Source organism: Oryza sativa, chromosome 3 (assembly GCF_034140825.1).
Source record: "Oryza sativa Japonica Group chromosome 3, ASM3414082v1".
In the NCBI taxonomy this organism is placed as follows: Eukaryota; Viridiplantae; Streptophyta; class Magnoliopsida; order Poales; family Poaceae; genus Oryza; species Oryza sativa.
In genome coordinates, this window is record NC_089037.1 from 5,320,044 (window position 1) to 5,330,412 (window position 10,369).

Consider the following 10,369-nt stretch of genomic DNA (forward strand, 5'->3'; position numbering starts at 1 on the left):
TCGGACAGAACGATGTCGTCGAGTCCAAACAAACTAATACTCCAAAAACGGAGTAGTATTTTCTAGTGATTGATTAATTTTTATAAGGGCCCCTTTGAATCGCAGGGTAGAAAAAACGGAGGAATAGGAAAAACACGGGTTTCTGACAGGAATTGAAGTGTAAAACAGAAGATTGCAAAACACAAAAAAAACACAGGAATTGTCGTTTGATTGGAGCGCATGAAAAACGCAGGAATCGGATGAGAGAGATAGACTCAAAGGAAATTTTCCAAAGAGGTTGGAGCTCTTGCTAAATTTCCTCCAAAATCCATATGCAATGTACCATTCCATAGGAATTTCATAGGATTTGGAAAGCTTCAATCCTTTGAATCAAAGGGCCAAATAGAAAAATTTCTTATAGGATTTGAATCCTATGAAATTCCTACATAAATCCTTTGATTCAAAGGGGCCCTAAGTGTTAACGGTTATCGACAGTGAAGACGACAATGACGAAGCCCGAACGGTCGCTTGACCTAGCCGGGAGGTGGCTCCACCACAGATGACACGGGGTCTTTGTCGCAGCCGTCGTTAGGATTGAGGCGAGAACGAGCAGGGGTGACGATGACGAGTGCGAGGCGAAGCAATGGAGTGCATCCTGCAAACTAGGTACTCGCATCTTCTTGAGCTCTCATGTTAGCTATTCCCTCCGTTTTAGGTTATAAGACATTTTGACTTTGGTTAAAGTCAAACTGTTTTAAGTTTAACTAAGTTTATGTGTAAATATAGCAATATTTATAATACTAAATTAGTGTCATCAAATCAATAACTGAATATATTTTCATAATAAATTTGTCTTGGGTTGAAACTATTACTATTTTTTTCTATAATTTTGGTCAAACTTGAAGTCAATCTGTTTTGACCAAAGTCAAAACGTCTTATAACCTGAAATGGAGGAAATACTTCGTTTGGTGCTTCGTTGCCGCACAAACATGTTTAAGGTCATATTAGTGCTCACATATCTATCCAGACCCTTTACTTCTAATTTGGTCTCATGCGAATCATGGAGGTTTCTTTTTTCTGTTGTGATGTCAATTGGTTTCAGCTCTACATTTGGAGATTTTCATACATATCTTGGGATTTTATCATATGACCTAGACTTAGATTTTCTGTAAATGCACTTCATGAATGCTTTATGTATGATTCTCTAGGGCAAAAACTAGGATGTGGATGCCATGATGTTGGACTTTGATCTAAAGTAGTACTTTGCTTTATAATGGGTAGGGAGTACACATCAAGATTATGTGGGAAGTCTTCTAAAGTTAGTATCAACCAGTACCCTAAAAGACAACAGGGATACACGATATACACGATAGACTCTTGCTGCTACATTTTTAAAAAATAATTGTGTGGAGTTAACTTTCTGGACCTAAGTTTAATGTGTTCGTTGGGGAAGTGAATTTCATGTTGGATGTTGGAGTAAGTAGCTTTCTTTGTAGGGGACATATACGGTGAAAACGAACTAAATGTTGAAAACTCATAAAAATTATATCTAAAAGTTTTGTAAATTCAAGAAAAATTTACTGGAGACAGGTATAGATATGAAATACATCATCACCAAATGTTAAATCCAAATTCAAGTTCGATTAAGAGAAAAAAAACAAAATTCGGATGAATTACTATTCACCCAAAACTTGTCTTTTTTTTCTAAATAAAATTGAGTTTGAACTTGAGATTTGGTCAGAATGTATTTCATATCTACACCCATTACTAGTATTTTTTTTTCATAAATTTATAAAACTTTTTAGATATGATTTTTACGAATATCCAATACTTAACTTGTTTTCACTGATATGTCATCTTATTTGTAGGAAATGATTTTTACTTCTAGAGAATGTTAATATGCAGCATGGGCCTAATAGCATTCCTGCATCACTAAAGTGGGCCGTCCAAAGGTGACTCGAATGGGCCTTTACGCATCGTAGCCGTCCATCTAGTGGAGCGCCAAATCCAACCGTACGATCAAATGCCAGAACCCTCAAACCTCCTCGCGTATATAAAAGCTCCCCGGGTCGATCCGGAGATAGGGTTTCTCCTCGCCGCTTCCACCTCTCTCGCGCCGCCGCCGCCGCCGAGCGCCTGGAGCAGCGTCAGCCATGGCCGTAGGTAAGAACAAGCGCATCTCCAAGGGGAAGAAGGGATCCAAGAAGAAGACGTGAGTGCCCTCCTGCCCACCGTTCTCTCCTCCTCCTCCTGCTTAGAGATCCAAACCCCTTCATTTTTACTCGCTAGTCGCTACATGGGTTGTTGATGCAGCTTTGCATTTCTTGCAGCGTCGATCCCTTTGCTAAGAAGGACTGGTATGATATCAAGGCCCCGTCGGTGTTCAATGTGCGGAACATCGGCAAGACCCTCGTGTCCAGGACACAGGGTACAAAGGTATGAGCACCGCTTCCTTGTTCTTGGCCGTTGTATAATTCTCTGTTGTGTTTGCGCTAAGTGTTTGCTGCCTAACCCTTCCTGTGAACGAAGGGATCTATACGACCTTGACATTGTCAACTCGCCATGTGATGGATTTTGCAAATTTTGTAACTTTGCTATGTGTGTGTGTGCACTGCGTATGGTAGGATTGATCTATATGCTGTACTAAGGGCTAAGATAGCATGGGAAATATATGATGTATTATTAGCATGTTAGTTCCATTTTTGTTCCTGATGAGAGGTTACAGATGCTGGTTTGGATGAGCTTAGTTATTCCGAATAGATTTGTCTTCTGGTTTAGCTTGTCTAGTTGTACCTCCCAATTGTTTATTTCATCAAACGTCAAACAGCGTGGTTCAATTGTTGAGAGCTTCCTTTAGTGTGGGATTGAGTTTGTCTTCTAGTTTCACTAATTTGTGTGTTTACCTGCCTTTGTTTTTCTGGTTATGCACTATGCAGTATTAGTATGCATAATAAAACATAATGCCATATTGTTGTTACTTGTTAGGGATTCTTGTGCTGTTTTAAGACGTCTGTATAACTGTACTGCAATGGGTACAAACATTCTTCACTGTAGAGTTTTGGGGTTGCCATATGTAGGATATATGAGTAATTTTGTTCATATATTTGATGGTTACAGTGCTTCAATTGTAGGTATTATTTTAATTTGTCTGTTCATCATGCTTTAGGTCTGTCAACCTCTAAACCTGTAGCTGTCATAATTTATGATGTCATCTGCTGATTCTCAATATTTCTTTCGTTTTAGATTGCTTCTGAGGGCCTAAAGCATAGAGTGTTTGAGGTCTCCTTAGCTGATCTCCAGAACGATGAGGATCAGGCGTACAGGAAGATCAGACTTCGTGCTGAGGATGTGCAAGGGAAGAACGTGCTCACCAACTTTTGGGTAATTATTCCTTCATAGGAGAAAATTACTTCTATTAGATTTATTTTGTTGCTAACCAGTTCTATTGTAGGGCATGTCGTTTACTACCGATAAGCTCAGATCACTTGTTAAGAAGTGGCAGACACTGATTGAGGCTCATGTGGATGTCAAAACCACAGACGGCTACATGCTGCGTCTGTTCTGTATCGGCTTCACCAAGCGGCGGCCTAACCAGGTGAAGAGGACTTGCTATGCTCAAGCGAGTCAGATCAGACAGGTAATTTCATTTCCAAGGTCTCTTACTGATTGATGTATATTGGTCCACTGTTGAGCAGCTGCTATATTTACTGTCTTTGATTGCAATCTGCCCAGATTCGTCGCAAGATGGTTGAAATCATGGCCAACCAGGCTTCAAGCTGTGATTTGAAAGAGCTAGTTTCAAAGTTCATTCCTGAAGTTATTGGGAAGGAAATTGAGAAGGCGACATCCAGTATTTTCCCCCTTCAGAATGTGTTTGTCCGCAAAGTGAAGATTCTAAAGGCCCCGAAATTTGACCTGGGGAAGCTCATGGAGGTGACTGTTGCATTCAGTACCGTTTCATTTCAGGCTTGTATGTTGTGTCAATCAACAAACTTGACATGACTTGTCTCTTGTTCCAGGTGCATGGTGACTATGCCAAGGAGGACATCGGTACGAAGCTTGATAGGCCTGCAGAAGATGAGGCCATGGCCGGGCAGGAGGTCGCTGCTGCCGAGTAGAGATTATCACTTATTTTGCTGCCCGTTTATTTAGACAACAAGTAAACAGCTATCTAGTTGTGGATCGTGAACATCCTAGCCTGTGTCAATGGCAGATATTCTGAATAGTTTGTTGGGATTACTTGCCAGCTGCATATTTGCTTTCTGATGAGAAATGAATGTTTTTGAGTCTATGCGTTTGCTTTGTTTGGTCTTGATGATGAAGTTAAGAATTTTGAAGTAATTGTTTGGTCTGGAGTAGTTTTGATCCTGGCAGTCTTTAATTTCTTTGCTTGCTTTTGCAACCTGATAAAAAGGCTGTACTCGCCATTGATCCGTGGGAAGGTATAAGCCGCGTAGCTGTGAGTTATCAGTTACCACAGAAATGTCGAAGTGCAATGCATGTAAAGTAAAGAACGCCAAATGTTTTTTTGGGCTGCATGATGATATATGGACCGTTGTCTTCTACAAATTCTACAAACCTGATCCACAAAATAATAAATCACCTCCATTCAATGGGAGAAAAAGGCTATGCATAACATTATTTTTCCCTTGATAAAGGCAGCATGCTTCATTCGATTGCATTTTTCCTACATCTTTCAAAATCTAAGAACGAACAAAATTGGTAAGGACGTCAACAGAAAGACGCTCACAGTTGCAAGTTTGCAACTAGATCCACATAATTTCTGATTTCTACAGAATGCGTTGCCACAGTTTGAGAAGTGAGAGGTAATTTCTACAAGGAATCCTGGGCTATTGCGTTCCTATTGCAGCATGATGGGGAGGTGCTCTGAGAAGTCCTGTATCGGCGATAACTCCTGGAGCTCGTAGGCTGCCTGGAAGCAGTCGGCCGCTTCAAGCAGTGATCCTTCAGATTTCAAGACGAGTCCAAGGCGCAGCCAGGCTTGATGGCTTGTGGGTTCCAAACGGAGGGCATTACGGAGGAACGTTCTTGCGATCGACAATGATTTCCCTCCAAGAATGGTTAGAATTCCTGCCATGCAAACCATGCTTGGGACATAGTCTGGATCGATGGAGAGGGAGAGCGAGAACGCCGTCAGGGCTTCCTGGTGCAAGGACTGAGCCTGCAATATAAGGCCTGCAGCGGAGGCTATCATGTTAGCATTTTCCAAAATCATAAGCCGTGAAATGAATAACTACTATGTTAGATGACCATAGTACCAAATAATCTGAAAGGTGCATTCCCCCAGTTTTTTTTTTTTGGGTTTAATTTTGCTCAGACACATTGACTAAAGTCTGCCAGTCACAACAAAATTTTACCAAGCACTAATAATATAGCTTGAACTAGTAACACGAGTACACGACACCATCGATCATGTTTCAGGGGAAGGCCTATCTTCTTCTGGATGCAGCCAAACTCAAACTTCTTCTGTATGGCCAAGGCAGAACCTGATTTTCTGGAGGTGTTTGCAAATGAACCCAATCTAACATTGAGGTTCTTTATGCTGCACATAAATATATTTTGAAGTGCTTGAGAATATTTACCTCTGACATGGCAGCACTTGGGAGAGAAAGAACTGATAGATTTGGCTTTGTCAAGACAGACATTTGAGTCATGCCATGATTCAAGCTTCGTGTATATTGACGCCAAATCTAACCATGCTTCCATCTCTAAATTCTGTAGGGATTTAACCTGCAAAGGCCAAAGTGTATAAGAAAGAAGAATACAACACAAACATTTTGAGTTCCAAAAAGAGGTGAAAGGGACAATGTGATCGTACCTTGTCATAAGGGGTCTGCTTCCAGATTTCTTTCTTTGCTTGGATTATTGCAAGCAAACTCCGAAATGATTCTACTGCAGACTTGAACTGTCCACGTGAGGCCTGAATGTGTGCTTTTAGCCTCAAAATTCCCATCTGATCCTCTTTCTCAGCCTCATCTATTGCAATATTTGCTACTGCTTCGGCCTCTTTTAAATTTTGCTGAGCAGATAACACAAGAATCAGTAACTTCCAGGCACTAACTAAACTTCCCATCACCATCTCAACGCATTCTGTTGCACTTTCAACAGCTGCATTCAGTTTACGCTGCATTGCATTTTCCCAAGCAAGGCTATACATAATTTCAGGGCTATACTTTGCCATTGCAGCAGCATCCTGTAGCAACCTCAGTGCTTCATCTTGTAATCTCAATTTTTCTGCATGAGAAGTGGAGGATCTAGCAAAAGGTCCATAGCAAACACCAAGAAGATGGTTTACAACACTGACAAAATGGAAATCATGCTTTCTGAAAGACTTCATGGCTTTATCTGCAAATTTTATTCCTTCAGAAGCACGCTTTGGGTTCTTACAACATAGTTTGGCTCCTAAAAGAAGAGATGGAATATGAGGCTTCCCTTTCCTTTCTAATACGTTGAAACCGTTCCTTATAATGTTTAAGGCGCTATCATCCATGCCAGCTGCACTGTAGCAGAGCGCAAGAATATACCATCTTTCTGATCGGTTATAGGTTCCAGGCAACAACATTTCCAGATGGCTAGCCAAGATTTCATAATGGCCTGATAATGAGAGTGCAAACATCAAATGGTTCACAAGGTCAGGATCCCACTTTATTTCTTGAAGGGCTAACTTTTTTGTAAGTATCAGCAACAACAAAATTGCTTCCTCCATGTTGTTCCTAGGAGTTGCTGGCTTGTGTTGATCAAATTCTTGAGTAAACTTCACTTGAGCACCACAATACAGCAGAGTCACTGCTAAATCTTTTTGTAAATTTGCAGACCTTTGAGAATCCAAATTCCATGGCTTTGCAAGAGCCCTCCTATATGCGATGATGGCTTCCTCACAACAACCACTCCTCATCCAAAGCTTAGGAAGATATTCTAGGGCAGAGTGGAAAATGTCTATCAACTTACACTCTTCAGAAGTACCTTCGGGGACACCATATGGCCATGCAGACTCGACAATGTCTATGATGGTTCTGCATTCTTCTGCAGCATCTGCCATTTCAAGATAAAATAAGAGTAAAATTCCTATTGGATGTGACATAGCTCTTCCAAATGAGAGATGATCAGTAGAAATAATCACTCCTATAATGTAAACAAAAGTATCACAACAATTTGGATTTGTCCAACACATATGTTTCCACTTCTGTTTAAAGTCTTATTAACTAAGATGGTAGCCCACGTACATTAGAGTAACAGTTCTTTTCCCAGGGCTTGGAGTTGCCCTCCAAATTTCATATGGCAAAAGTTAAAGTTCAAAAATGAGAAAACATACAAATCGTTTTCTAAAGAAGAAAAAAAAAACATAGGGAAAGAATCTGGTCAGTACCTGTCACTCTACCAAGACCTTCCAAAGACTTCGCTTTAAGCAATATGGCCTCGAGAAGCAAACTTACAGAGTGCATAGACATATGCATCAGCATTCCATTCACTTGTGAGGTTTTCTTTCGTGAACGTGGAGGACCTCTAGGCTTGACACTGTCAGCAATAGCAGTAGTCATTCGTGGCATCAGGCTTCTTATATCAATTCCCTGAAGAACTTGCAATGCTGCATCAAAGTTTCCTCTCTGATGTTCCAGTCTACCCAGCAATGCCCGGGCTTCCTGTTACATTAGCCACAATGAATACAACACTGAGGAAACCAGAAATATAGCTTATCTTCTCGGAAGAGGGAAGGATTCAGACAAACCTCATAATTTAGTGAAAGGGTCTCTCTCAGGTCTGATTCCACTTCGCTTACTTGGTTGTCATCAGGAGTTGATTCTCGATTTCCTATCCTTGAAGAAGAACCAGTTGCTGAGTAATCCCGCGTCGCAAGAGATTCAGGCGATCGAGGCATTTCTTCAAACTTGGATTGGTCCCCGCTACAACTGCATAACATAATTGCCGGCATTTTCTGCTGTGCTGATGATTTACTGTAGATAAATATCTATCTCTCAAGATCTCCCCACCAGACCAATGGGATTAACCAGTCATCAAGTATATAATATACTATAGAACCTGACAAGTAAAAATGGAAGGTGCTTAGTGCACATTTTAAGTAATCATACCCTAATAATTAATTAAAGAATAGAGCTGTGGTGCTATGATGAGTAAAGGCCGGGATGTTTTATTCCATTATCTTAAAAAAAGAATACAGCTGTGGTCCTTGATTCTTGAACTTGCTAGTCTGATGTCATCCTGGTCACTAAACTCTGAAATGCATATTTAGGACTCTAAAACTTGTTGAACTTGTCGGCTTCACTAATTTGATTGGGCTATGGTGGCTTGGAGAGGCGAGTCGGAGGTGGCCAAAACAGAGCACGCGGCGGCGCTGACGGCAATCCCGAGCTCCAGCGGCCAATTTGCAGGGGCGGATCCAACTTGGGACATGGGGGTTTGGGGGAACAAACAACAAACTGTTTGTTACTTGTATTAACGTTAAGGCTCTGAAATTAAGAGAAGAGCTGAAGAACTTCTTCCAGAATCCAGATCTAGAAGAGAAGCTAGGATTAACGAACGCAAGCAAATTCCAGACAGAAGTAGTCCCGGCGGGAGAGAGAGAAGAACTCTGAGGAGGATACGTGGGTGCTCACCTGCAGGATCCCCTCCCCTCCCCTGCTCTGCTCGCCACCTCCCCTGTTCAGCCGCGAGATGGCGCAAGGAGCGAAGCATCCGAGACGGAGATTTTCTTTCTTTTATACGCAAGGAATGGAAGGGGAAGATACTCGAATCTCCAACTTTTATCCCAATATTTTACTACTTCAGAACTATTGGATATTCCTATACGATAACCGGTAACCCATGTATAGAAAGAAATTAACAAACACAACTAGTGATTGTATCGACAACAAACCTTTTGGACCCGTCTAGGGTATCGCAGATGTTATGGTACAGCCGTTGTGTTCTCCGCGACCGCGCTCACCCTCTTTGTTGATAAATTTGACATTGGGTCATTCCCTAGTGTCCAGCGTTTACTTGGTAAAAAAAACTTTTTCAGACCACCAACATGGCAACATATCAAGGGGAAGCTCCTCCCTCCCCTTAGAAAGGGAAGAGAAGTACAATCTTACATTATCCTCCCTTTTTGCTATGTTTTGCTCATGATTTATTTACAAATATGCCCTTATCATTTACACTTTGATACCTATATAGCCAGCCTGGCTTTACCGCACCTTTCTGTAAGTGTAAAAAAGCTTGGTAGCTTTACTAATGAAGGGCCATCGTATTTATTGGCCTCCTTTGTGCTAGGTGCACTGCCATGTGAGAGAATGGATTAGGATTCTGCAGTCAAAATTACGTGACTTTGTCACTAACATGTAGGCCCGATGATTCTTGGGTCCACATGTTAGTGATAAAGAGACACCGTGTATTCGACTAGAGAGGATCTCAATCTGAGAGAGAATATGTCTCTTTAAAAATAAGAAAAAAATGGAGAGAGAGAGAGAGAGAGAGCAGGTGAGAACTGGAGAAGAGGAAAAGAAGGAAAGAAAAAAAGCTGGCAACGCAGTCATTCTGCCATGATTCCAGCTCCAATCACTAGGACGGCTACTCTTTGACATTTTCGGCCCCCTTCCAGACCTGTCACCGTGCTGCCATTGGTTCGCTAGAACCAAATCAATCCAGGCTTCGGAGACGCTGATGCTAGTGATTTTTACTACTGGACTCATCATGGTAATATTATCATGCTTGCAGATTGCAACACTGCGATGTTCTCATGGTGCTCATTTTAGTGGAGACAATGGAGTACTGCTGCTACGTGCAAACTCTGCAAGTCACGTGACCATTTGTTCCCCGCCATTGACAGTTACCGGTCATGGACACAAGATGCCACATTGCATTCTCGCAGAACACGCATGGCCAAGGAACAAGAATCCTATGTTCAGCTATTTTTGAGTCCAAAACATGGTGTCCTGTGTCCTAGTCCTGGGTTTATTGTGGCCGTTGAGAGAGTGAGGAGAATTTAGGTGACCTAGGATACCTTTCGGTGTTAAATAAGTGTTTTAGTGTAAAGCACATGCTTATCATTTAAGGGGTTAGTGTGACGCTCCTTAATTGAGTGAAATATCAGCATAGCCGCATAGGTGCATATAAAAGATGGCTATTTATGCAGAACGTTGTGCATGGTACTGACTGACCGTGCAAGGTTAGCCGGCTAGCATCTACTCTTCTCGAGGTACCATCACATGCATTCTTGACCTGCTTTTGCCAGAGAGCACAAATGTAGGGTACAAAAAACCCTTTACCTATTCACATCTGCCCCCATTTATCAGATGGGGATAAAAGGGACAACACTTGACAGCAAAGTCCACAGGGTAAGCAGAAAAACAGCATCGACATTCAACAGTTCTAT

General features: G+C 41.6%; 2 protein-coding genes across 4 annotated transcripts; one reads left to right on the plus strand and one right to left on the minus strand.

Moving 5' to 3' along the window:
- Positions 1–2,060: 2,060 nt before the first annotated feature.
- LOC4331966 (40S ribosomal protein S3a-like) lies at positions 2,061–4,545 on the plus strand. The gene is made up of 6 exons (NM_001402086.1): positions 2,061–2,191; positions 2,310–2,415; positions 3,223–3,360; positions 3,431–3,616; positions 3,712–3,912; positions 3,999–4,545. The coding sequence occupies exons 1-6, from the start codon at positions 2,133–2,135 to the stop codon at positions 4,095–4,097; spliced, it is 789 nt and encodes a 262-aa protein (NP_001389015.1). The 5' UTR covers positions 2,061–2,132; the 3' UTR covers positions 4,098–4,545.
- A 47-nt stretch (positions 4,546–4,592) lies between these two features.
- Positions 4,593–9,033, minus strand: LOC4331967 (protein NPGR1). 3 transcript variants are annotated; one of them, XM_015775931.3, is made up of 6 exons: positions 8,873–9,033; positions 7,727–8,037; positions 7,367–7,640; positions 5,819–7,032; positions 5,583–5,730; positions 4,593–5,175 (listed from the first exon to the last, which is right to left on the minus strand). In XM_015775931.3, exons 2-6 carry the CDS (start codon positions 7,928–7,930, stop codon positions 4,841–4,843), a joined length of 2,175 nt encoding a protein of 724 aa, XP_015631417.1. In that variant the 5' UTR covers positions 7,931–8,037; positions 8,873–9,033; the 3' UTR covers positions 4,593–4,840. The 3 variants fall into 3 exon arrangements, with proteins under 3 accessions (XP_015631417.1, XP_015631416.1, XP_066164869.1); XM_015775930.3 differs by lacking the exon at positions 8,873–9,033 and adding an exon at positions 8,613–8,689; XM_066308772.1 differs by lacking the exon at positions 8,873–9,033 and adding an exon at positions 8,613–8,689 and having other exon boundaries at positions 7,727–8,510.
- Positions 9,034–10,369: the final 1,336 nt, after the last annotated feature.

Excerpts from the sequence above, each read along its gene's own strand:
- LOC4331966 (NM_001402086.1), top strand. The coding sequence starts at position 2,133 with ATGGCCGTAGGTAAGAACAAGCGCATCTCCAAGGGGAAGAAGGGATCC. Across the intron at positions 3,361-3,430 it reads ACGTGCTCACCAACTTTTGG|GGCATGTCGTTTACTACCGA; the intron begins GTAATTATTCCT and ends GTTCTATTGTAG. Across the intron at positions 3,913-3,998 it reads ACCTGGGGAAGCTCATGGAG|GTGCATGGTGACTATGCCAA; the intron begins GTGACTGTTGCA and ends CTCTTGTTCCAG.
- LOC4331967 (XM_015775931.3), bottom strand. The coding sequence starts at position 7,930 with ATGCCGGCAATTATGTTATGCAGTTGTAGCGGGGACCAATCCAAGTTT. Across the intron at positions 7,641-7,726 it reads CCCTTTCACTAAATTATGAG|GAAGCCCGGGCATTGCTGGG; the intron begins GTTTGTCTGAAT and ends CTAATGTAACAG. Across the intron at positions 5,731-5,818 it reads AGCAGACCCCTTATGACAAG|GTTAAATCCCTACAGAATTT; the intron begins GTACGATCACAT and ends TGGCCTTTGCAG.